The 27,936-nt window shown below is 37.3% G+C and overlaps 1 protein-coding gene across 2 annotated transcripts in view; it reads left to right on the forward strand.

Moving 5' to 3' along the window:
- GABBR2 (gamma-aminobutyric acid type B receptor subunit 2) overlaps positions 1-27,936 on the forward strand; it is a 456,372-nt gene that overhangs the window by 158,995 nt on the left and 269,441 nt on the right. For both annotated transcript variants that reach the window (XM_074546963.1, XM_074546956.1), the window contains exon 3: positions 22,258-22,428. In XM_074546963.1, the coding sequence (XP_074403064.1) occupies positions 22,258-22,428 (171 nt within the window). The remainder of the gene's footprint in view (positions 1-22,257; positions 22,429-27,936) is intronic.

Raw genomic sequence — 27,936 nt, forward strand, 5'->3', positions numbered from 1 at the left:
AGGTGGTGGCCAGGTGGGAGTCTGTCTCTTCTCCAGGTAACAAGCAACAGCACACAAGGAAATGCTGTGAGATTGTGACAGAGAAGGTTTAATTGGATATTGGAAAAAATTTCTTCACTGAAAGGGTGGTCAGGCACTGAAACAGACTGTCCAGGGAAGTAGTGGAATCACCATCTCTGGAACTGGTCAAGAGATGTGTGGATACAGCACTTGGGGACATGGTTTAGTGGTGAACATAGTGATCGTGCTAGGTTAACAGGTGGAATTTATGATCTTAGAGGTCTTTTCCAACCTTAATGTTTCTATGAGTTCAGAACTACCATTATACCAGTGGTTTGCCAGATCCTGATATACCTTACAGTGATTTTTCTCCTGATGGGAGTAAAGAAAAAAGATAAATTTTCTCTTCTGAGGCTATCTGGTTCTTGAAGCATTACCTTTAAAAAATTCTGTCACTGTAGTAGGACATAAAAGAGCGTATAGTTTTTATTTAGAATGGCCACTGTCAGTACATTCAGTTGTTTCTCCAGCTAACAGGACCTCAGGAAAGTACTGGTAGTCTTTAAGGTATGTGAACACACAGGACTGCAGCCCTCTGGTTCTAAAACTGCGATGTAATATAAAATTCTCAAAAGCATATTTTACACATTAAATATTATCTGTGGGGTGCTTCTACTAGCCTTTAAGCCTTATTACCTATTTATCCATTGTGTTATTATAATCCATAGGGCTGGGGTGGCTGTCATCATCTTAAAATGTAGCACAAGCCAGTTCTTTCGCTGCACTATTCGCATTTCCATTCTGGTGTGTCTGAATCATTGTACTACGCGAGTGCCTTTTTCATACTTAAAAATAGACTCAATAACCATCTTCCTTCTCTGCCTTTCGTTTTACAACTGCAGTAGCAGCTACATTTCCTGTCTCAATAGCACTTATGAAGCAATTAGGCAAATTTAGGACAGATTTTGCTACTGAATGCTAGACAGATTTCTCTTTATCCTCACTAGAACTTGTGCATGGACAGATTATACCCTAATGGCCTAGTTCTATATCTGCCCCTGCAAGAAGCACTCTTCTCATTTTACACATGGGCCATTTGATTTGGTGCCACAAAATGAAATTGATGGATCCTCTAATTGGTCACTTGTAATTAATTAGTTTAAAAAATAATTTATCTTTTTCTGTCTTGTATCTTCTGTAGTCTTCAACGACTACTGCTTGTGGTTACACAGCTGAAGGAAATTATTACCAGGCAAATTGTGGACCTATGGGAGGAGGTCCAGAAGAGGGCCATAAAGATGATCAGGAGGCTGGAACAGCTCTCCTGTGAACACAGGCTGAAAGATTATAGCCTGGAGAATCTGAGATCCAGTGAGATCTCATTGCAGTCTTCCAGACATGAAGCACAAGGGGAAGAGTGACTTTTTACATGGGCACATAGTGGTAACAGTTTTAAACTAAAAGGGAAAATATTTGGATTAGATGTTAGAAAGAAAATATTCACTCTGAGGACGGTAAAGCACTAGAGTGGGTTGCCCACAGGAGCTCTGTCTCTGGGAGTGTTCAAGGCCAGACAGGGTGGGGCTTTGAGCAACATGGTCTAGTGGGTGGCATCTCTGGCTGTGGGAGTGTGGGTTGGAACCAGATTTTTATAGTTCCTTCCAAACAAGCTTATTCTACAAAATTAGAAAGATTTATGAAAAGTAAAATGAAAATATTTGGGAAAAAAACCCAAAATGGCTCCATAAGTAACATTTTTTTTTAGTATTTCTGTAAAATCCCAGTGTTTCAATTAAGTTGAGGGATAAAATAGGCCTTTTTTTAAAATCAGGTAAAGTCAAGAAATCTTACCTACAACCATGATTAAGTGCATATTAACGAAGTTAAACTTATAAAATATAAGTATAATATATATTATAGAAATATGTATAACTTATATAAATAAAAAAATTTAAAAGGCACATCAATTGTAACAGTCCATTGCTGTATTTATGTCCATTACTAAATAGCAAAGATAATTATTCTGATTTACATCAGAATACCCCCCAAAATAAACTATTACTTAGACCATCCCTATAAATTTCTTCCTTCATAATAGCAATGAATATCAATATTCCACCTCCCCTCTGTTCACACATATTGTATTACTGAAAAGGGCTTTCTTGCTGAATTACAGAGAAAAGAAGTACTTTTGAAAGGAGCAGTTGTGCAGGAAGGATTCATTGTGCAAAATTGTGTGTTTCAGAACTGGTAACAAAAATTTCTGCCATAGACATAGGGCTTGAGTCACCTGTGACTATAAAACACCAGGATGATGTGTATGCAAACACAATTAAGTTTAGTCATGGCAAGGGGGTCTTGATTGGAACAAGTACCATAGTACAAGATATGGGTAATACCTCATTAAATAATTAGAACATTCTGCAAAAATCTGGCCAAAATGTTCACACCATTCAAACAGGAGCAGTCCAAAGGAGATGAATAAGAGAATGAGGGATTCCTGAGGGGAAAATGTTATAACTTGTTTAGTGAAATGATGATGAGAAAGTACATGAGTATTTTCCAGCTAGCTTTGATGCTCGTTATTTTTCTGTTCAAAGACCAAATGCATGTACAGTATTCATGGAGCATTTAGATTTGAAGGTTTTAAAAAGTTTTTACACATCCAAAGAGTGAAGCTCTGAGATGACCTACATCGAGGGAGGTTGTGAGGGCAGAGAGATTGGAAATACTTATTGGCTGTGTGCAGGCTCTGTAACTATGTTTATATGAGGAAAACAAGTGTGCATGTGCACAAATATATGTATAATGTGTGTATTCCCTGTATATGGAATACCTGTCCAGCCTTGCTATTGGCTGGACCTGGGGGCACAGAGCTGGGGCAGCCTCTCCTCTGCCGGGCCACCAGATTCAACAGCTCTAATAAAGGTCATTAGGAATTTCACAGGATAAATCCCCTGTTTCTGTGTAGGTCAAGGGCATTGGCAGCGTTTCTTGTCTTCCTATGCCCTCATTTTGTGGTACATCATTGCTGAGTCAAAAGGGGTTTTACCACAAGTTTTCAGCTTAATGAAGTGTGTAGGGAATAGTCTGTGGATTTGGTTCATTGGAGCACGTGTTCTCCAGATTCTTCTTACTGTGTGGTATCCTGCAATTGCTGGAATGGGGCTTGATGAACAAGGTCTAATTTTATATGGCAGTGGGCAGATTATACTGACTACACGCCACAAACTGGAAGTGTTTTCCTTCTAGGTAGTTGGATTGCTTGAACTTTTTGTGTTGATCTTGTGCATAAGCTCTGGAAAGCAACAGAAAAGAAATGTTTGACCCCTTCTTGTCTTGGTATTCAGAACAAAAAATGTTCCTAGACTTGGCTCTTGTATTGCCATACCTCAGCAGTAGAGGACAAACTTCTCTCCTGCTGGAGTACAGAGAACACTCCCATTCATACAAAGCAGCATGACCTTCATCCTGCAGAACTCCATTCTTGATTCACATTCAACTCTGTGAACTACTATATGCTCAGATATTTTAATTTCCCCATGCAAGACTAACAAATTGGGGTTTTACTGGTTTTTTTTTGTTATTATTTAATTTGGTGGGTTTCATTGTTCTGAAATGTATAAAGGTTTTTTAATTTCATCTTAGTAAATTTCATCTTCTTTTCTCCAGAGTAATTTTCGCATTTACCATTGTTCTGAATTATTCCACTGCATTTGTGTATCTTAGATCCCCTCTTATCTGTTATCTGCAAGTGTAATAGTTTACATGTTGTTTCATCATTCAGTCCATAAGATAGCACAGCTGGAAAAGACTGTATGTAAGCAGCATAAACTGTATGATGTCACATGAAATTTTCATAGCAAATTTTCTTTTGCACTTTCCTAGTGGTTTTTAACAACTGGATAGTGGTTCAATCTGCTTAGGATGTTTGTTAGCTTGCTTACAAAACATCATAAGATGGTGTCAAAAACCTTGTTAAAAACAAGATATGCCACTCCCTCACTCCCCTTGTTTTTCCTTCAGATACAAAGATTGTTTTCTATCAAAAAGGATGATCTGACTGGTTTAGCATGATTTGCCCTTTATGTTTATGATGAAGTCAGCAGTGAAGCATGAAGAAAAATAAATTGAAAACAGTCAGTTATGCACTAAAATTGTGTCCTTCAACATCTGTCTAAATTTTTGGAAATCAAAATTGACTTTAGCCGTGCTTTTTATAAGATATCTCAAAGCACTAGTGTTAATGTCATATATCTAGAGGTATATAATATATAAAATCCAAAGCAAGCTAAACAAAGGCTTGTAGAAGAAAATTCTTAACCATTTTCCAAATGAAATGAGGAAATGACATGTAATACATTTTTTTTTATATTAAGAAAAGTTAAAGTAAATAATTTCACTTAAATTCTTTAGAGAGAAATTTGTCTTCTGCCAATGCAAAACATAAAAAATTTTCAAAATTTCCTCCATGGAATTAGCAGATACAATTAAATTTGAAGTTAAGGAAAGATTTGGCAGGCTCTTCTCTTGATCGGTAGTAGAATAATGTTTAAATATGCTTCTATATTATAGGATTAATATACTTCTATATAATAGGATTCAGGGATTGAATTGCACTGTATTTTTCATATTACATTACTTTTGAAAATTATGGCACTGTAGTATTTCCTTGGACATCTCTTTATTGAGACATCATGAAGCAAATCTACATGTTTATAAGGCTTAGAGCATTTTGCTTTTTATTTTTAATTTAGATTTAAAAATAAACAACCCAAAACAGATGTCTTCATAACTAATGACAATGATGTCAGAACTAAAATGTTCTACTCAGTCTCTCTGCTGCAATAAATGTATTTTCCAGCATTCAGAAGCAGAGCTGTTGTGTGCTCAGCGTCCTGCATTCACTGCGGTGTAGCTTTCAATATTTTCACATTGCTTAAAATCTCCGTGACTTTATTCGCATGGTGCTGAGCTTGAGCTAACATACCCTGCTGGGGGACTTAGCTGCAGCACAGAGCTCTGGCAGAATATCTCCTGGCATTGTAAGAATGACTTGTTGAACTCTGTACATGTTGTTGACATAGCAGTGCCGTTTTGAAGTTCTGACAAATGCTTCCACAGCTGTAGGTAGTATCGGGCACTTGGTTATTATTAGGAAATTTGCCAACATGTTGGGAATGTTTGTATGCGCAGTGACTGCAGCCAAAGGTACTCTTTGTTGTTAGGCACAACAAAGAAATGGTCCTAAAAGTTCTTAAGTCTCCCATTACTATAACCCTAGCTGACTGTGGAAGCTAATAGCATTGGCAAAAGCTCCTTACGAATTACAAGCAACACCCATATGCCAACGTTTGTTGCTAAGTGAAATAAATTCTTACTAGCACCACCAAGTTTCTGGAACTGCTTGTTACAGCTGTGAGCCCCGAAGTCGGTGATTAATGTCAGCTGCAAGCATTGCCAGATGCCTGACAGAGCTTGTAAGAGCCAGGAATGCTGAACAGCAGGGCTCCTGAGGGCTGGGAGCATTGTTGGCTTCCCAGCAATAAACGTAACAGCCACACGTCCTGAAATGCAGGAGTCACAGCATCTTCTCTTTTGTCCATTTTTGCTTGGCTCTGGTGAAATCTAATTGCCAAGATGAAACCTGAGGGATTTTAGAATGTCGATATAGTTATTTTTGCTGGTAAGCTTCCTTATGAGAATTTATTAATTTATTTTTAATATAGTTTACAGGTGTCCATGCATTTTCAAGAAAGAAGGGGGCTGGATTCTGAATGCAGCCATGTTCATTTATTGTCTGAGGGTGGAGATGGACTTTTACAGAACCACCTCTAAAATTCTTATACTGGGAGCAATTCCATGCTATTTCCTGTCTCATTATAATTGAAAGCTGCCTAAAGACTAGAGATTTAACTTCAACTAAAAATTGCCAGAGTTGTCTCACTGTGCCAGCAAGTTGCACCCTTTGCTTGTGTTCTCTTTGAGAAGTTGCAGTGAGTATAGGAAGAACTAGTAATGAATCATAAGCCTTTAAAGACCTGAATTTGTATGCATATAAAAGGTCAGTGGATAGGCCAGTTGTCCTACAGTATTTTAAATGTCATGCTGCTACACAGGTGTCCTAAGGCACTTGTATCATAGAATCATAGAATTGTGAAGGTTGGAAAAGACCTCTTCATCAAGTCAGCTGTTATCCCATCACCTCCAGGTTCACCACTAAACTATCTCCAGTAATTAAAACACCTCTAACATTGCCAGTGGGTTACATAAAATTAATAATTAATCTAAGATTGTAACAGTTTAAAACCCAGTATTTACCCATGAACATCTACCTTTTTGTTAGTAGAAGGAATATTTCCACTGTCTGCCAAAATTGTGTTACTAATCTTTGGGCTGCTAGGCAGCTGTACTCAGATCTTGCAATCCTGACCTTCTTATCAAATACACAGAATAAGATTACAAGTACTCTGTATTGCTTAGGCAGTTAAGATGGTGCTGGTCATGAGCTCCTCTGAACTTTTACTAAGACAGTAATTTATTCACTCTGTTTTCTAAGTAAAAACTAGGCAGCACAAAATGAAACATGAAAGCAGCAAATTCGAAATCAAATGGAAGACCTGATTCCTCAACCTGAGCTTAATCTATTCATCTCTGCTGTGGATTATTATGTGGGCCAAATATTGATGCCTTCAAAAAGTAGTTGAACTCAATAAATTCATGGAAGGGAAAAATAAAAGGTGTGACGAATATTAAATCCAAAGGCAACAGAAATATCCAAATAAATTACTGAGATGCAAATTTCTGGAGGTTGGGAATTTCCTTTGCAAATATCTCTAGCAGTGGCTGAGAGCAGATATTTAAGAGCACAGAGACCTAGGAGAGAGCAGACCCAGAGGTGAAGGAAGCAACAGTGTGCATCTTTGCTTTGACCTGGTGATGGCCATTTCTCCGACATGCTGAGCTTTTTCAAACTGGAGCGTGTATCTCGGGCAAAGTGGATCCCTGCGTAGGTGTTTGCCTTCCTTTGAGAATAACTTGATTGAATTAATTTGAATGAACAAATTTGAATGTTGTGTGGATTTTCCCCATTCATCTCCTCAGACTGTCAGCTCTCAAGCCTTCGTGAAGAGGAGTGAAGCGATAACAAATTTATGGCTGATTATCTTGAGTGAAATCTAAAGCTACTCTCTTATCTGCAACTCTTAGATGCATGGCAGCTTCTGAGTGCAGAAGCAATGAGAGAGCTGCAGTTGTAGGATTTGTGAATTTGCATTTGTGAAATCATGTGTTTGAATTATGTGACTCAAGTAACACTGTTTTTTAATGACAGACATTTAAATAATGAGACAGTAAGATGGCTATCTGAACCTGGAATACTGCACAGTAACTGCATATACAGTTCCTAGCCCCCCCAAAAAAACTGAAGTGGCCTCTTACTCTTTGAAAGCTGTTGTGAAGCTTCTGAGCTGTGCCCTTCTGAAATAAGCACCCAGAAACCATAAATACCCAGAAGCTGTAGTATTCCTTTTGGAGATGTTGCCCTTCTCTGCCACTCCCTGACTAACTCACTTCCAGCAGCTACACTGACCTGAGTCCTGTGGGCTCAGAACTTGAATAAATGCATGGTTTTATTGGCAGTGAGAGATAGAGGCTCTCAACACAGGAAGATTGTGCATCTGTCTTTATGCATAGCTTATGCGATCTCAATAATATCAATAAGTAATGGTATCAAAATTTCTGAATTATTGTAATGTCTATGTGAATACAAAAAAAAAAAATCCTCTCCATCAACAGTAAGACATTCCATTTTTATTTGACCAGTAACTTGAATGTAGGCATCTAGCACTAAAGGACTTGAGACAACTGCTATTTGAATGATGTCCTGGCAACAAAATAATATCCAGTTTAGGGATTGAGAGTATAATAGTTCCTTTTTTTTTTTTTTTTTTGGATCCATTAATTCAAAACACTTCCAGATCTCATATTTTTGAGACTTCATTTTGCTTCTTTGGTTGACTCCTGCTACTTTTTGGTGGCTCTTATCATTCCCAGCCAACCTTCATAGCACTGGTGCACCATTTTGTGCAAAGAATAGTGAGAAAGCCTTCTACCTATCTGCCTCTCTTGCATATTTAGCTGGTTGTCAGTGGAGATAATGGTTTCTGAATCACCAAACCAAAAATCATCAGATTTGTGTGCAGTGTCTGTCCAGTGTCCTTTTCCTCACAATTTCACCCACTGCTTCTGCAAAGCCTTGCAGCTTAATAAAGAAAGTGTTATGTAAAAGTTGTTGCCTCTTCTCCTTGATTTAGTAATTTAAAATATATTTCTTGTTGTATTTCAGCTGTGTTGCACTTATTTTTTATCAAGCAGGACTCGCAGAAAATGAACAGCAGAGAGTGAGTGCTCTACCTCATGACTGTGAGAGCTCAAGTGCCATGCAGTAGTGAGGATATAGCAGGGTCTTGGTCCAACTGCAGCCTTGGTTGTGTGGATGGATGTAAAAAATCCCAAAAGGAGCAGCTGAAATTATGTGGGCATTGTTTTGTATGGCCGTTGCTTGAGATTTAAGGTAAATGACATTGTTGGTCATAGAGGGAGGTTATATTGGTGTGGCATGTGATGGCATTACGTGCTTAATGGCACTGCAAAAAAATGACTGGCTCAAATGGCAGCTCTTACTTGACAAATTAAACAGCTTCCCCATCAGTTGCTTTGGATACTTTATGTACCAGTGGAAGTATTATGCTATGATGAAATATGTGCAAAGAACAAGGTTAAGACTGTTTTGAAACACCTGACTTGAATCTCAAGTGCATTTAAGGTTGAGAGAACTTGCAGTGAAAATTCAGTTATCTAAAGACTTAGCAATATGGTAAGACATTTACAGTGAAGATATGGAACCACTTGAAAATTCTGTGATTTCTTTTACTATGATTTCTGAAGAATTAAGGCACTGTCAGATTTGCTAACCATTTAGTTTAACCTTTTAAAGAGATCAAATACCTTAAAATCCTCAGGGGTTAGGAGGCCAAAGTGTCTTCTAGGTGGCTCACTGCTTTCTCACATGCTTTAATATCTATATAGGTCTGATAATTTTTGTGGGATTCATTTAACCAAGTGCATTGTAGGTGGCTGCATCTGATACAGTGACTGTAGTCTCCCACTGGTGCCTACAGTAGTTAGTAGCAGATGCTTCTAGAGAGTGATTCATCTCATCTTGAGGTTTACCCTAGGCAAGTCAATATATGTTATGACATACCAATATAAATCACATCAAATTTGAAGTTTTACACTTTTTAAAATATACTGGGACATAAAATTTCTCACATAAACTTAAGTCTTGGAAAACATATGTTATCCTCTACTCTCAGTCTGTGATGTCCACGTGACACATGTTTTTTAGTGGTTGAAGATCTCTGAAATGCATTCATTGAACACCTGGACATGTAACCCATGTGTGGCTAGATGCTTGTGTTTGCATATATCAGCCCAAGTAGGCACAAAGCCTACCCTTCAGCATATTATAAAAAATAGGCCAAGATTTCTTTTCTTCACTTTATTTGTCCATGCTGTCTGTGCATGTTATGACTGTTGATCTTTTCCTTTGTTTAATTGTTTTTGTTGTTTTTGGTTTTTTTTCCACTACAATGTGTGTTTCTGTGCAGTGAACAACACCTCTCCTGTATTCTCTTGTCCATCTCTCTCATGGTGTGTCATGCAGTCCTTACTGTTGGTAATTTCCTCACAGGGTTTCCTCCCTGCTTTTTATCTGCAGAGTTTTGTTTTGGAATGGGTCAAGAGGTTGTATTCAAGCTGACTGCCTTCTGATCACTCCTTATCTGTGCTCTGGGACATACTTCTCTGTTCAGAGTAACATGAATTTCTTGGTAAGGGAAAAATCAAGAGTCCAGGAAGCTGGAAATTAGGTAAACTATTGGGATGTAGAAACAAAAGCTGCCAAAACCACTGATGAATAGTAGTAGATGAATCTGTTGCTAAACTGGATGAATCTGCTGCTAAACTAATTAAGAGAAGACAAAAAAGAAAAGAATTCCCTATTCATTTCTAATGGTTTCTAATGGTGAACTATCTGCAAAGGCGCCATATGCATATTAGGAAAAGTATCTTCATTTTTACTATAGCTCTGTCAGAGGTAGTCTGTCACTTGTGGTTTTACCTTCTCTTTTCTTATTGGATAAGTGTAAAGATATAACAGGAGTTGTCTCAAAGGTGTAGCTCTCTTTAGTAGTTATATTTAAAGGGGTGAAAACTAAATTTGATGTTAATTTAAGAAACTTAGCTGTTCAACTTCAGAGAATTTCTGAATAGCCTGCTTGTAAGAAAGACTGAATATAACAAATCTTATTTTGTTTTTCACCCAGATGCACAGTGCATTGGTTGTTAGTGCATCTCTTGATAGATATATATATTTGATAAAGCTGGCATTCTTTTAACTGCAGGAGGTACTTAAAAATTCATAGTGAAACTATATTAGCATGAAATGAAGTATAATTCCTCAGGAAAAGCAATACAGATCACCAATTTAATTTCTGAATCGCCAGGTGAATATGAAGTGGAATTGCTCTGGTCACCTGTCACAGATGCTTTCCATTTTCCCTGCTGTCTGTACCATCATGAGTTTGTCCCATTCAGAGTCAGTAAAAATAGCAGACAAGTTCACATTTATCAGGAATATGTCCAAGACCAGTGTTTGAAAAAGACCAGAAATAACTCAATACTACCCAAAATAACAAAAGCCCAAGTCAGTCTGCTGAGACTAAGTTGACAAAGCCATAAGATATGTGGTAAATAACGCAACAAAATAAAAAAAAACCTACCCACACAAATATTAACAACTTGGTCAGAAATGTTGTTTAAAAGTAAATGGCAATTCAGAAAACACTGTGTCACAAATAAGAGAACTGAGAAGAGGCAAGTGACTTCAAAAATCACAACTTATTCACTGCACATAGAAGTGAGTAATAAATAATGAAATACATGATATTGAATTAGGAGAGATGATACTTAAAGCAGCTTCCAAAACTAATAAGCATTACTGAAGTCTAATGCACGCCTGACTTTTCATATACGAGTTCCTCCTCACAAATCAATAAAGCTACTGAAATATTTAAAATTAAACTATATTCTCAAGCACTTTTCTGGCTCAGTGACAAAGATCGAGCACAAAGCTATTCCTTGCATGTGAAAAATTAAGGCTCCATTGGCTTTAGTACTGCATATGGATATGGAGTGATTTAGTTCTGTTTCTATCTCACCTGGAGGGATGTAAGCTATGGAAAGTATTGTAAGAAGACCAGGTTGATAAGGACTGTTTTCAGGAATTGATGGGATCGTAGTGAACAGTTTTATGGAGTAAGTGACAAAAAAGATAATGAGGTCTAGAGAAAACATTCAGCTTTCAGCCTGCAGGAACTAGGGCGATGGCAGCAACTTAGGAAAATGGCTGAGAGATCTAATTGAAGTGTGCATAATCTTAAATGGTGTAGATAATCTTAATGCTTTGTACCCAGCATGCATTCAAAGACCAGGGGCAAGTACTGTACTTAAAATCAAATGCAAGCATAAAGAAACACTTATTAAATTAATAGTAACTGCTGAAGTGACCTGCAAGGCATAGGTATTGAGAAAAACACTTTGAGGATTCCTTGAGCAACAATTAGGTTATGTCCTGCAGCCATCAGCACTGGAAGGAGACATTCATGGCTTCTTCCACTTCCTCCGTAACATTCGAGAGGGGTTTTTGTTTTGTAACTGTACTTGAACCAAGACTGTTTGACATTTTTTATTTCAAAATAAAACTAGATTAAAATGCCTCATTAAGGTTTTTTTTTACAACCTCTTACAGATTAAAAAACACAGAATGCAGCTTTAAGTTGACAGTTTTGTGATTTAGGTTGTCTGAATATATCTGCATGAGCATTTCCTAGCTGCATATGTTGCTGAAAGGTTTTGTATATGTAGATTCCCATCAGATTTGTTAAATTCTCTGCTGACCGCAGATTAAGAAAATATGCATAAAATATGCATGATCTTGGTTATTTCTTAGAGGAGGATCAACGACACATTTGACATTTTAATGCCAAATATATTATAATCATAATTGTGATTGACATTTCTGCTGAACATTTTTAGTGGCAATGTAACCCAAGTTACCCTTGCTGCTGGGCAAGCAGAATTTATTTTGCTGGCAACGTCTGCTGGCAAAAATTTCCCTGATTTTTTACCCATTTTTTTTCTCAACATCTCCCCTCCAGCAAGCCCTTGATTTCTGTACCATAGCCCTTCTTATCCACTATTAAGGATGCAGTTCCAGGTGACTGATGTCAGACTACTCTCTAAGCACTTCTGGGGATGTAACTGCAGCATGCAGTGCTGAGATATCAGAAAAGTTAGAGATTAAAGAAAAGGCAAATTAGCCGAGGCTGAGTACAGAATTAGTGAGGAGATATTGCTCCCAGGACCTGATCAGTCATCTCTGAGCTCTGCTGTTCCATGTAGAATAAACAGTGTCTTTGTGTATTACTGCATTGCATAGTGAGCCTGTCACCTGTTTCAGCCTGAAAAATCTGAGCTTTCTTGCTTAGGTTTGAAACCAGAGAATGAAGAAATAAACAAATCATTAATTCATAGCTTAGGACTGTGAAAAAAACTATTTTTGTAAAGATTTCTGTAAATCTTGAGCTAACATGATGTTGTATTCCAGTAAAAGAAATAAAAGATGGAAAAAACTTTATTGGGATTGTAATGGAGTGTCCACTCCACAGAAGAACTGGGAAATTTTCATCTTAAAACTCACCAACAACCCTGCTCCCTATTTGCAGTAGAGTGAAGGGTTCATATTCTCCCAAAACCAATATTGCATGTTTATAATTTGTACTGGTGAGCTTTTTTTTGCCTCTTTTCATCATTTATAGGCAAAAGAAAAAAATAATGAACCAGATATTTAAAGACCAAATGTAGACAGAACAGCTGTAGTTTTAGCATGTGTTAGCTGGATGAAATCTGATAAACAAACAATACTAATAGAATGATAATAGTTTTGGGCAGCTAGCCAGGAGCACACTGTGGTGAATAGGTCTGGAAAGATTTTTTTTTAAAAATGGAATTTGGCAATATAGCCTGTTTTATCAAAGGTGAAGTGTTTTGTGCAGTTGTTGGTTTCCACTAGACTTTGAGGATAATCTTTACAGACAAGAAAAAAGAAAATTGGGTACCAAGAGTATGAGCATAGGAAACTTTACTTGGTTTGGAATAAACAATAATGCTGTGACTGAGGGAGAACAGGGATTTGAAGCTGAATTCTGGTATAATCTAGGCCAGTGGCCAAATGCTAAGCATCTGAGTGTGGCAGACAAAAATACACAGCCCTCTTTTGCAATGTGGTTCCATTTTTGAAAATGTTCAAAATATTTTGTCTCTTATTCTGTTTGGAAATTGAAACAAAATTTGCAGCAGCTTCAGTAGATCTGACATTTAATTTCAATGCTTTGTTCAACCTGTAACAATAAGCAGAACACGTGTTAGGTGCAAATTATTTTGTTTAATATGGATCTGAACGTAGTTTCTGGAGTGTAGAAAAATGAATTAATGATTTTTTAGGCTCTAACAGATCTTTTCAAATGAATGGTCAGAAAAAATATGCAATGAAAAGAGGACGGCAATTGTTTATTTTCCATTAACAGTGAAAGAATCAAGTAAAGCCTAATTATAAATCTTTAATTTTTATTTTTGACCCCATTTTTAAATGGGGTCATCTGTTGGAGATGATTCTGCCTCATGTTCCCCTGACTACCTTCTGAAACTCTGAACCATAAAGTTTCTATTAATTTTACTGATTGCGCTGTTGATCACTGAATTGAAGGACATTTTCCATAACTTTATCGTGTACTTCATTATCCTGTAAGTAATGTTAATGTCATAGGTTAGTGAGGCAGTATTTATTAGAACTTAAAATGGATCCCCATTACGTGGAGTGAATTTGATATGTAACTATATTTTACTCTGGACACTAATAACTATTTCCTGTTCACCAAAAATGTTGTTCTAAGAATTCTTTTAACTTATATTTTTTTTTCTGTAGAGTTCATAAATGAAGGCTCTTGCTGGTGTAGTTCATATTCTCTGTTGAGAGGCAGGTGAAGCAGTAGTGCTAAGGTCTAGGTTGTTTCCTTCCCTTTTGTAGTTTCGTTTTTCTTTTTTAGCAGATCCGCTAGTTTTCAGCTACTGTTTATCCTTTCCATGACTTGAAGACAAAAAAGCATCTGTCAGCTGAGAATGGATTCATAGAATCATAGAATGGCTTGAGTTGGAAGGGGCCTTAAAGATCATCTAGTTTCAAACCCACCTGCCATGGCTAGGGACATCTTTTAGTAAATCATGTTCCAGTGCTTTACCACCCTCACAGTAAAAAAAAAAAAAGTCTTCCTAATACCTAATCTCTTTCAATTTAAAGCCATTTCCCCTTTTCCTATCATTTTATGTCCTTAAAAAAGTCCCTCTCCTCTTGTAATCCCTTTTAGACACTGGAAAATGCTACAAGGTCATTCCAGAGTCTTTCCTTCTCCAGGCTAAGCAATTCTCCTAGCCTTGTCTTCTTGGGAGAGGTGCTCCAGCCCCCTGATCATGTTTGTGGTCCTCCTCTGGACTCGCTCCAGCAGGCCACATTCTTCTTACACTGGGGGCCCCAGAGCTTCAATCACTGTTCCTGAATCACCATCCTAACCTACAGACTTTTTGGGATTTAAAAAGTTTAACATCAAATGACCAAAATTTATAGTCTGGTCTGACTTCTTGGATTCAGACATCTACAAGGTCTTACTAAATTAAGTTGTGAGTATTTTGGGGTGCCCAAGAAGGAAACAGGACTGAATGCTCCTTTTTCATCAACCTGTAGACACACATCTTCCAGCTGAAGTGCTTCTCATATGGATTTTATTGAAATAATTTTCAGTCCTTAAAAATATTGATTAGTTCAATAGCCAGGACTGCTTCCTAAAATGTCTCCAGAGCAAAATGTAGCTGAATATCAGTCTTATTGTGATTAGATTAATTCACTGGAATGCCATCAGCATTGAGACAGGTGCCTTCCAAGCTTGAGACCAGCTGGAAGTGCTTTTTCTGTAAACTCCCAGGTGCCAACAGGCAGTCAGCGAAAGCAATTTCAGGCACAGAATTAATGGAGGTAACAGCTGATGATATTGGGTAGCAGTGTTTGACAAAAGATCTGATTTCAAAAGGAACAGTATCTTTAATCACATGGGTAATATGTTATGGATTATGAAAGGGATGCTCATCCATGAGATCGATTCTTGTCCAATGAGTTTAGTACAATGTGTATCTTCATATTCCCATCTGGATGAGGCATCCTGTCCATGTACCACCTAGTGAGACATCACAGATATTCTCCCAGACTTTTGTTGTGCTCTTGCAGCTGTCATAAAGAAAGGCCTTACTCATTTTTTAATTTTGAGTTCTATTTGTTGTAACAATGAACGTTGTCCAGTCCCATAAAATCTTCTGAATGATGGAATCTCCAGAGCTTTCATTCAAGTAATTATTTAAGAGTATTATATGACAGGTAAAAATGTAACTATCTACCACTGCTGAAAAAGCATAATTTATTTTTAATATTTTATTCTTTAGTTCAACTTATGCCTTCTTTATGTCAACTTATCACTTGTGCTGTTTGGGGATGAGGATTAGGGCATAGCTGGGGGGGAGATTGCCACTATGGTTTCTACATCCAGCTCAGAACCTACTTCCTTGCTGTCTGTATCTAGACACTCATCACCAGCAGCTGTACTGGTCAGAATAGTCAAGAAACAGTATCTTTGTTTTTTGAACTTTATTAGTGTGTTTTGCTTTTCCCTGCTTTGAATATCTATGCAGGCAACTGTCAATGAAATTACTGCACTTACCTTCTTCTATTGACATATTTCCCAAATATATAGGTGCTTGTAACCAGTTTTGCAATGTTACTTCCACATGTTTTTCCTCTAAGTCATCCATCAAAGCTGATTAGGCGTTACATTTTGTGCATTGAGGTGGGAAAAGGCATTCTAATCTATCCCTTTTCTTATTATACAGACTATCGAGTATTTAAGGTTCACTTTAATATTCTTCTAGAATAATTTTTTTTGTTCTTATTTCAAGTACTGTTATGGGATTAAAATTTATTCATAACTTCGTTAGAGACAAGATCAAGTTCAGTGGCAGTTAGACTGCATATCTGGATAAGTTGGCTTGTATAGTAAGGTTACCATGAATTAGCATTTAACCTAAATACTTATATTTTATAATTACCATTCTGTTAAAAATGCAGTTTGTTATGCTTCAGTCTGTTCTCTGTCTCTGGGTTAAGAGTGTATTGTTTCATTTGTTATGTGACATCATCTAATGCTCAAGAGTGGCAGCAGGCAAATCTTTTAACTCTTCATTATTCATTAGTTTCCGTTCTGGTTCTTCTAGCTCCTGGGACCATCAAGTCATCACAGTCATCACATGCTTGAACTTGAATATCATTATTGTTGGCACAGGCTTGTCAAAGCATTAGAGCTGGCAAGGCACACAAAGGAGTGGTGTGTGGTGTCACAAGTACACATTGCTGCAAATCATCATCTTCCTGAGTTTTGTTCTTGTTATTTTTGTACTACAAGGTTCTGTGTGTGCAATCCTGTACCATTGTAAGAGTATTTTCTGTGGAGCTTTCTGATGTTCTGCCCTTTTCGTGGAAAGAATTATTTGCATTTTCCTCTTTTTTGCAGAAAATACTGCTTTCTATCTAAGCATACATGACATGCAATCTCTAGTTATGATGATAAATGTTAGCACCAGTCAGTTGAATCAGCAGTTTATATCCTGTTTAGCAATGCTGATTAATCAGCATAATTTAACTTTCTAGAAAATGAGCAAGAAATAAAGGTGATATCTGCCATGAAACCCGCTCCATTAGGACTGATTTTGCAACAACGGGGCACATAAAAATTTCTATCAATCATTAGTAAAGTACTTTTAGACGCTTAGTGCAAAAACCTAGGAAAACTAAGCTAATCTCTGGTGCTCAGTAAGCTGATTTCCCCATTTGCAAGCATGAATCAGTTCTCTTAGCAGATGACATTTTATTCAAGGGAAGTTACCCTGTTACCTGAAAGCACTTTAATTTCCTTTTCTTTTTCCACCCATTATATAATATTCCATGAACACAGGGTGTAGAAATTAAACTCCAAATAGCCACTTCCTTTCTCTTCTCCTGCTGGAGAGTCACAAAGGCAGAGACCATGGGTTGAGATAACAATTTACTGAAAGCAAACAGCAATGGACTGAGAAATGCCCAGTAACAGCAACAATATTAATAACAAAAGTATACAAAAGAAGGAGGTGCTTTATACACAAAAAGGTGTTCACCACCTTGACATAGTTCTGCGTGGCTGCTGGGACAGAGACAAGATGGTGGCTGCTTCCACACACAGCACCACATGGTTTCCCCAGACAAAGACAGGGTGGCAGGTGCTCCCCCCAGCACTCTCCTTGTCCCTGGCTGGGAACGGGAAAACAATGGACAACCCCCAAAAGCAAGATTGTACACATTGAGCCACACTACCACTTTGGAGGCTGGGCTCGATTCCGCACAGCTACGGCTGGCACTGGTGTTGCTGCCTTTGACTGCTCTGTCCAGGCCCTCTTGGCTCCTTTCACCTTGAGTCAGACTCAGCTGAGATCTACACATTTGGGTCTACAATAATTTTGCAAAGGATTACTGTTACTGGATTACTTTAGCTGATACAGTCCATTTATATATGACTCATTAATAGACCTGCTGCCTTACATGAGGGGAACTGTTTACCCAGCGATAATTCTGCTCTTTTATTTTTCCTAGACTTCTGTACCATACTGCAGTGACAAAAATTAAACAAATACTTCCTAGAGATAGTAAAACAACTGAACAGAAGAAGATTACTTGCCATTTCTGGTGCCTTCCTTTCTCTCTGCAGTACATGAAACAGCAGCGTGACTTCATTCAGCCTTCCAGCTTTTTGACTCATATATGGGATACATGGGATATATAGTGTTGTTTCCTTTTCTAATTTCATTTTAGCTTTCTAATAGTATTCATCCTTTTTTACATAATTCTTAGTCTTCCCCATTGATTTCATTAGTGCTGCATCCCATTTTTTTAAATGAACAGAAGAGCTTATCATCTTATCATACCTGCTTCTGTACTGACTTTGCGTTGAATGCATCATTCCTTCCTTACACAGAAGCATTTGACAGCACTTCAGACTGATGTTTCTCATGTAATCTACCATACCCTCTCTAAACTTAATATAGGGGTTTGAAGCTACCTTTTGCTCCCCTTCTGCAGAACTGTTCCTTTCAACATTTTGTTTTAGCATCCTTTTTCTTTCACATCACTATCCAGTATTAATAACAAAGTTTCTATGAAAATGTGTGGATTTTCAACTATATTGACATTTTCAAAAAATATTATCTTTCTTGGGAAAATGTAATTCATCAACACATATGCCTGACCCCAAAAACTTCCATAATAAAATCTTTCTGTATATTTTTCAGTTTTTCAGCAATCCACCAAAGTCTATCCAATACCCTAGTCTATCTAGTTCTCATGTTATACTATAGTTAATATTTTATAGCTCTTACTTGAATGGTAAATATTATCTTATTTTCTATTTCAAAGTTTTATACTACTTCATTTCAGAAATTCCTATCTGAGTCATGCCTTATGTTTCCCTACATACTCTCACTTTAAGTTCAGATCCAGTTGCTCACAAATTGGAAGCAGATATTCTAAATATATTCTAAAGAAAGATTTCTCAGAGATATCTAGGAAGTAAATGTAGGGTTTTCTGACAGCATTCAAACAGATAGATAGTTATATAATATATATAAGCTTTCTTAAAATCTAGGTCTACATACATAAATGCACAGAACCTGTTTATATATGCACACACACAAACACCACACACAGAGTTATGATGTATCACCCAGTAGCTGTCCACTGTTTTCTGCTTTATAACATCTTTAAAAACTTTTTTTTCTTTTCATTCATCCTTTCTTGAAGTTTGACTTTTGGCCATCACCTTTTAGCAGTTCTGTAAAGTAATTTTCTGTGAATGAATGACATCATACATTCCACTGGTATTTATTGCTGAGTTATAATCCTGCATATAAATGTTTATCTCTCACTCCTCCTGAACATGGAGAGGCAAATATAAACACCTGTAAAAAAATTATAGAGCAGTGTATGAATATGTATGCTTTGAAAATGCAATAATGTGAAAAATAGAACTTTTGTAGTTTGCAAGGAATTGTACGAACAATATGATTGCCTTTGCTAACTAACTAAGATATCAAAATAAATTCTTGTAACAAAAAGCAGGGTGGCTTTCAGTCCTGTAGAATGAAGTTAAGAAACTATTTAAAGTCTTTCAATATGCAAGTTTCAAATCAGCTGTGAATAAACAACTTTGGCCCTAAAATACGGAGGAAAAATGCTCAGTTAAAAAGGAGTGTACAATCTTAATGCATTATGTGGGTGAAGTGTGTTGTGATCTTACTTGCTTTCTCACATAAAATAAAGGGGGTTTTATGAGTCTTTTCTTTATATTTCCATATAGCTGTGCTGTCTTGCATACTTTTTCGAAAATATCAGTTCATTTCTTAACATTATCTTTTATAATCACTTCTTAGAACATAACGAGGTTTTATTCCATTTTTCATCCTAGACCCTCTCAAACCAGAATATTGAGTGCTGGTGATTTTGGGGTTTAAGTTCATTACATGTCCCAAACTCTTACAGAGATCATTTTAGGAAAAGTTAAATATTTTTAATGACTTAACTTTTTCAGGCTATTTCTCCATCTCTTACAAGGGTCTTATTAATTGTCAAAGTGATGCTGAATGATATATGTGATGTTTGAAAGAACTTTGAATACATCCTACAATATAAGAATTGTTTGAACATTAAATTTTCCCTTTTTTATTTTAATGAAACCTTTATTTAAAAAGAAAATGAAGAGGAATATTTTTTTTCTTGTAATTTGGATGTCATTAGTTTTGCACTTAAATCTGGATTTGTCTCATCTCACTTCACATGGCTGAGAAATCTCTTATGAGACTTCATCTTTCTGTAAGCAATGAAGAGAGGTAATGTTTTGCTTCTTTGCTTCCAAGGAAATTTGAGCAATTCGGATACTAGTTTAGGCCCTTTAAGTCACTAAAAAATCACAAAGGATGGTTTTGAATAGTCTTGCTTATATCGTGGATCTTCACCCTAAAGCAAGCTCATACATATAGAGATGCTTCTCATTACTGTGGATCTTTGTACTACTGATCAGAAAAAAAAAAGTCCATTCAATTTAATAATCTGAGCTAGGTGAACCTTGCTGATGTTTCTTGCCACTACTGTTCCTTCAGTGTTGCTCTTCACTTCTTTTTCTTAAGATCAATCCAATTATATTTGATCCAAACCCATAATAACTTGAAGAGCAGGCTGCTGGGCTGCTGAGAGGTATTCCTTTTCATGTTGGATTTCTAATGTCAAATTTTCTCTCTTTTTCAGTCATCAATACTGGTCCTTATTTCCACCTTCATTGAGCAGTGAGTGCATGATGTTCAGCCCTACCAGGCTAAATAGAAAAGCTGACTAGGTCTACCTGGCAGATATTCATTCTTCTTTCCTTATGGGAATGGGTTTGGAAAATCAAGATGACAATATATCATAGCACCTCATATTGCACTTTTTTCATGAAATCTAGCGAAAGTCCAGTTCCTACATTACAAATATTTTACCTCAGAATTATGTGGCAATTACATTATTCATTATCTCCTGACCAGTGAAGAGAAAGGATCTTCTGTTTTGAATGGTATACTGTAAACTGTCCAGATTATGCACACTTTAAATTGTTTTGATTTCTTTCAATTTGGAAAACAAACTACATTCAGGCCATTATAACCATGCAATATATTCTTTGTGACTCTAAGATCAAACAGAGAATGTCCTGTTTCTGATAGTCTAAATCTAGATTTTTATAAGAAAGAAATAGTGAATATAAGAATATGAGAAAGAAAATTTTTTTCTTCTTTTTGAAGAAAAGACTTGAACTGGTTTTTTGGATTAAACTTGTCTACTCTGAATTTCAGAAAAGGTTGTCTAACTGAAATATATTGAATGCTTGATTTAGAAAGTGTAAACTTAAAGCTATGGTTGATATATAGTCTTGAATTCACCTACATTTTCTGACTATCTATTGATTTTGAAAGTCTTTAAATAATTGTATCAGGAAGCTTATTTTGTGTCAGTCAAACCAATTTAAACAGTACTTTAAGAAACCTCAACCAAAAATCCTGGCTGAAAAAATGCTTGAGAAGTACATTCCTAGAAGCCTAAAAAGAACCGGAGGGAATGACCAGAAGTATCTTTGGAATAGGACAGTTTTCAAAAAGTGAATGTGCGGGCATTCTCTTCAAAATGCGGTCTGAAAAACATTCACAAAAACACACTGCCTTTAACTTGGGCAGAAGAATTCAATGAAGTTTTCTGTTTGGTTTTGTATGTTTTAAAAGGTTTCCTCTTTTCTTTTGTAATAAGCATTCTCTCACTATGAACAAATTTCAGTGTTTTAGCTGTTGAATCCCCTTTCATAGCACAAACCACAGGGGGCCTGCTTCAGTGAAGGAAGCTGAGACCCGAGTAAACTTCTGAGTTCCAGCCTTGGCTAACATAATGATTTTCTGTTTTTCTGTTACCTCGAGCTGTTTTGGTACATGAAGACAGGAAGTACTACTGGAGATTTATCCAGTAATTAAAGATATATAAGAATTTGAGAAAATAATATTCTCTTGGAGATATTCTCAACTTTTATGAAGAGAAATTGATGGGGAATTCATCACAAAGATTTATTCCCTTAGGCCTTATTGCTCTGTGTAATATACAAGATGCATTATTGTAAACAGAGGATTTTACATCACTGACTTTTAAGATTTCCTAGTTTAATTTTTCAGCAGGTGGTTTATAGAGCTAAAATATTTCAAAAATCTCTTTAGAAGTAAATGGTAGTTGTAGGACATTCAAGATCTTTGAAGATGAAATTTCTCCACATGACAGCAATGCACAGACTGTGTCTTGTTGCACTGAGAAAAGCAAAGATTTTTTACTGACTGCTAGATGACTTATGGTGACTTTCATTTTTTTGTTCTTTGATTCTTTTCCAGCTTTCATTTGCAGCAACAACTCCAGAGTTGGCTGATAAGAAAAAATATCCTTATTTCTTCCGGACAGTGCCATCTGATAATGCAGTGAATCCAGCAATTTTGAAGTTACTCAAACATTATCACTGGAAAAGAGTAGGAACTTTAACCCAGGATGTACAAAGGTTCTCTGAGGTAAGATTTGGATAATTTATAGAACACACAGAGAGATTCTAATATCAGATTTCTAAGGTGTTAGTTCCTTTATTAATAGCAATTCAGGAAAAAGAAAAAAGTCCCACTGTTTCAGTCCTGTTTGGATTTCTCTTAGTAGGTCACATTTGCTGTACGGAATAAGCTTAATTCCCTTCTGGGGTTTATTTGAGTGTCTGTAATGAAAGCTACCCATTCTTTTGCATGTTTGTCTGTTTTTCACACACAAGATCATTGCACCCCTGTGCAAAGGTTCCTTTATACTCTTTGTTTTGCAAAAACATATGCTTTTGAGGGAGGCTTGTATTCTGACTCTGGTTCCCTTAAAAAGGAAAATAAATCAAATTTCACCATGTTCCTTTTGTGCTCTGATTTATTACAAGCATCAATCTGAGCACTGAGGAGCAAAATCTGGTAAGTTTGTGGCTGAAAATATTGGAGGAGATTACTGAGACAAAAATGTCTGAAGCCCCCAGAACTAATAAGATCACATACCATGCACCCCACAGATTTTTCAAGTTTCACCCTGAGCAACAGTTTGGTCATAGAAATTGCAATAAAGTATGGCCTAAATGCCATTAATCAAGGTTTCAACAACTGAATGAAAGAACATATATGTAATGAATCAGAGCAAGACAAGGAAAAAAATTTGCCCCATTAATTAATAGAGAGGTAAAACTAACAGAGACATGACTGATTGGTTGTTGGAAGTTTTTTCTTCCTCAGCATTGATTTTATAAAAGGCTGACTGTGCTCTGAAGACTAGCGTAATTAAAACTGGGGAAGAGGGATAAAAACAGGTTAGAGTCATCTTGGATGAGTCAGATATTTTCAAATTGTCTGGCACAATTAATTCACTATGGAATACTTAAGAAATCTTGGACTCTTCCCTTATGAGCTTTGAGAATTAAAGGATAAAAAGGAAATGAATTATAGGGGGAGGGAAGAAACATTTGTGTCTGTCTTTCCAGAAAACACACAAAGGCCCTGGGAATTGTAGGCCAGTCAGGTTAAATTTGATTCCTAGAAAGACACTTGAGCAAATAATCTGTTTGGAATCACGCAGGAAATAAAAAGATGCTAAACAATGGTGAAAATGGATTTGTCAAGAACAAGTCATGTAAAGCAATCTGATTTCCCTCTGCTACAAGGTAACAAGTCTCAAGGAGGTGTGATAGGTGATGTGCAATATTTCATGACTTATAAAATGTTAAAAATGCTCCTAAAGAAAAGTAGGGGAAACTTAATTTTGGTGAAGATACTGTAAGAGCAGTCCTGTCTCTAACCAATATTTCTGCAGCAGATGTTAATTGACGTCAGGTCAGTAGAATATTTGTTTTCAAAACAAATGCTGAAGCAAAAAGTCACCAAAAAGTATGGTATGCTTTACCCTTCACTGTCTTAGAAATAATTTCAGAGAGTAGTTATCAGTGGTATACTGTCAAACAAGAAGGATGAGATTCTTTCAAATGGTATTCTCTAGAAAGAGATAAGGTTTTCTCCAGATAGTATGATAGAGAAAATGTTTATTAAATTGCATTTGATACCTATTTGGGAAAAGCTGCAAGTACTTTGTTGAGGACAGGATTGAGTTGCAGAATGATATTGATACTGGCTTAATTCCAGACAGCAGTCAAGCACCACACAGCAGCTTGGTCATTCCCCTGTGAGCAGGTTTGGGGACAGACTCTGAAGGGCAAAAGCCAGAAAACTCAGGGGCTGAGATAAAGACAGACTCGTAGGGAAAGCAAAAGCCACGTGCACAAGCAAAGCCAAACAAGGAATTAGTTCATTGTTTTGAACAATGTTCAGCCATATCCAGGAGAGCAGGGCTCCATCACATGTAACAGTTGCTGAGGAAGATAAACACATCACTCCAAATGTCCTCCCCTTCCTCCTTCTTCCCCCACTTAATATATTGAGTATGACATCATATGGTCTGGAATATCCCTCCTGTCAGTTTGGATCACCTGTCCTACCTGTGTCTCCTCCCAGCCCACCACACAACCCCAGTCCCTTGCCAGTGATGCAGTAAGGAAAGCAGAAAGGCCTTCACTCTGTGCAAGCCCTGCTCAGGAATGACAAAACCATCTCTATATTATCAACCCTGTGCTCAGCACAAATCCAAATTCTCAGAATCTCTGCTGGTCAGAGTGACTCTGAGATACGTACAAGCTTCTTTTTCCCAGCTGGGCAGCCGAAGGAGGAGTCAGGATTCTTTTTTCTCATTCTCAAGGTTTTTTATTATTTCTTATTTATAACATTCTTTTTCTGACCCACCACAGGTCTGTCTGGCAGGTCAGGTTGAGGCACACTGCCTGTTCTTGGGGCAGTGTTATTTTTTTATACTAAAAACTATGTGTACATTTACCATAACTACCCAATACCTATCACCTATGTTAGACAGTGAGTTTCTACTCTAAACCATTCTAAAAGTGCCAACATCACCCAGAAGATGGAGGCTAGGAAGAAGAAGGAAAAACGACAAGGCGTGCCCAAATTTCTCCATCTTAGGACCCTGAGCCCCCATTCTAAATACCTCAAAAATCTGTTTTTCACCCTGTGATAAATTCACTGTCATTCTACTTAAACTTTCTTGACTTGTAATTCTTCATATAAAGGTTTGCAATTGTTTCCATGGGTCAAGGTCAAAGGCACAGGGGTCTTGGGCTCTGTGCCAAGGTCTCTGAACCCCTGGGCGGGGTCTGGAGTCCTCCAGGGCAGCCAGATGAATTTCCTGGGTTCCGACACCACAACACAGACCCATACTGGACACTGTGAAGAAAACTAACTCTAACCCAGCCAAAACTAGCAAATTGATACAGGTTTTAATAAAAAAAAAATTAAGTGAAAAAGTGCAAAATGGCTATGTAGGCTGCAGATCTCCAGAGAAAGACATGTCAAGCACTACAACAAACCGCAAATTGAATAACAGGCAGGACGTTTAGATTCCTTGATTTACTGTAAAAAGTAGAAAGGAAGCAAAGAGCTCTTGTTGCACCATCCCAATGTAATGCAATATTAACACTTAAGACACACAAAGTAAATTATAACTCTACTTAGTGATCATTGGGTAGAAGTTGGTACATCAGGTCTAAAATCAGTTTCAAGAGGGAAGTAGATCAGAGAAATCTGTAAAAAACATTGAGTCACTTGGAAACATTTAATGATAAAGATTAGAAGTGAAAAAAAGTCAAATAGAAAGGGTAGATTGTTGAACTTCTGTTGTATAGGGGTTTTTAGGATAAAACGAAACAAACACAACACAGGGATTCTTGGTGTTCCTCTGGGACAGCCAGAGGGACTTTGTGTCTGTCAGGGTCACTTAAGAAGTTCTAAAACTGCATCTTTCAAGGGTTTGCAAGAGTGCTGCACTTGAGTTCAAAGTCTCTCCATTTCTCTTGAAAGGTAAGCAACAACTTTCTGTGTCTGCAAACCCAATTTTCTGTGATTCATTACAGCTTTCAAGTAGTGCAAGATTCAGTTAAAGCTTCCTTGAATTGCAGTGATTTTTATACAGCATGTCTTCTGGACATGATTAGAGCTCTATTCTTCCTTTTTCAGCTCCATGTAGAGTTTTTCCCTTCCCCATACAGACAGTGAAAGCACAGGAAAAACTGCAGGAACTAATTAAATTGCTGTCTGGAAGCAGTGAGGAATGGGAGTCATGAGCAGTAGAGCAGAAGAGCATGCGATGGCTGGGCAGAGCCCAGTCCTGCTGCAAGACAGGAGTGCAGAGCCAGGGATTGAAAAGTGACAAAATAGTCAAATAGGATCTAAACTGTCTCTGTTGTAAAACTCCAATCAGCTTGGAATGTGAATGGTCTTATCTATAAAGAAAATGCTTTACATGCCATTCGATCAGAAGTAACTGAATCTTACTCTTATACAAAATAAAGTAAGCCGAAACTAATTTATGGAATCCTTGAAGAAGCCTGTGTAGTAACTCAGCCTGTGTAAAGTAACTCTTTACAGTGAGACAGAGCAGTTCTCACATTTTTCCATATCCCATCTCCCAAACTGCACTAGTTTGACAGATCTCTCTCCTTTTTTAATCTACAGCAGTTTGGATATCTATCTAAATTTTCTCCAGTGGTCCTTCCACCTAAACACATGGGGAATTAGATGCTTGTTCTTGCATAGGGACTTCATACCCATGTAGTTTAGTCAACAGGAATCCTGACTGCAAATCTTTACCTGCCATCTAAGTTTAGGGATTTTTGGGCTGATGACTTTCTTTCCTTAGCTAGATCACTGTCTCTTGTCCCTCTGCAATTTATACTTTGATCTTATCACCTGAATAATTAAAGCTCACCTAACTTGTCTGCAGAATAGCTGCCCCTTAACGTCACCAAGCTGTCTTTTTGGTTTACTTCGCCTTGTAATAATGAGGCAGTTGTCCAAATTACTCAGTTTATCTGTCTCACTCCAGTATATCTCTGGAGGCCAAGATCACAGAGGATCTCTTGCTTCTATTTCAGTTGTTTCCTTTGGGAATCCTTTCCATCAGGGCTTTGGGTTATCACCCATTTCCTATTACTTGGTGAAAAAACTTCTCTTCCTTATTAAAAAATGTTATATCTTCCTTGTTCTCCAGGTCACAAAGAGAGATTAAGGGTAGGTAGAGACAGTGGAGAACTTTATGCCGCTTTGCTTTCAGTTCTTGGAACACACGGGTAATACCTATACATCTTATACTGCTCTTGCAGCTTGAGACTGCCTTTCTTGGCATTATTTGGATTCAAGGATTATGGCTTTTCAAGTGACCTGTATTTTATGGCTGCCAATAGGCAAGCTCACTGTTAGCATCCTTTGTGAGTTCTTCAGGTCTCCATAAATATCCTTTCCATTGGGTTAATATTTCAGTTGTGTAAGTTGACTTGGTATAAGAATAATGTACACACTTCATCAGTTCTGTTACTTAACTAGGACAAATTCATAACTACTGTGCTTCTGTGTCCTAGATTTTATGGATTGCTGCCCTGTTTTCATCCTCGGGGAGAAGACTGTTTCAAAAGTTAATTCTGGGGCAAAGATTTATAAATGAGGTTACAAATTATTTCAGGATTTTCAGCTCAAAGTGTGTGCTGTGGTATATAACCGTAGGGTAATTTAGGTTGGAAGAGATCTTGGGAGGTCTCTTGTCCAACCTGCTGCTCAAAGCTAGTCCAGCTTTAGTGTTTCATAACCCTGAAGAGTTATAGCTGTTTGTCCTGGTTCTGGGCAGGAAGGGTTAGTTTTTGCAGTGTCCAGGAGGGGACATCTCCAGGACCCAGAAGTTATTCTCTACCACCTTGCCTCATTGCTGGGATTTGGGGGAAGGGAGTCTCTTCCAGGGAGAAGGGGTCCCTTCCAGCTCTGCATAGTGTGGTGGAGAGAGCAATCAGGAATTTTTGTTTCCATATGAATTGTTCACGTCTTTCTTGTGCCCTCTGCCATTAGTATTGCTGCTGTTACTTTTCCTTCTCTTATCTCATTGCTATTTCCAGT

The sequence above is a fragment of the Zonotrichia albicollis genome, chromosome 1 (assembly GCF_047830755.1).
Source record: "Zonotrichia albicollis isolate bZonAlb1 chromosome 1, bZonAlb1.hap1, whole genome shotgun sequence".
NCBI lineage: Eukaryota > Metazoa > Chordata > Aves > Passeriformes > Passerellidae > Zonotrichia > Zonotrichia albicollis.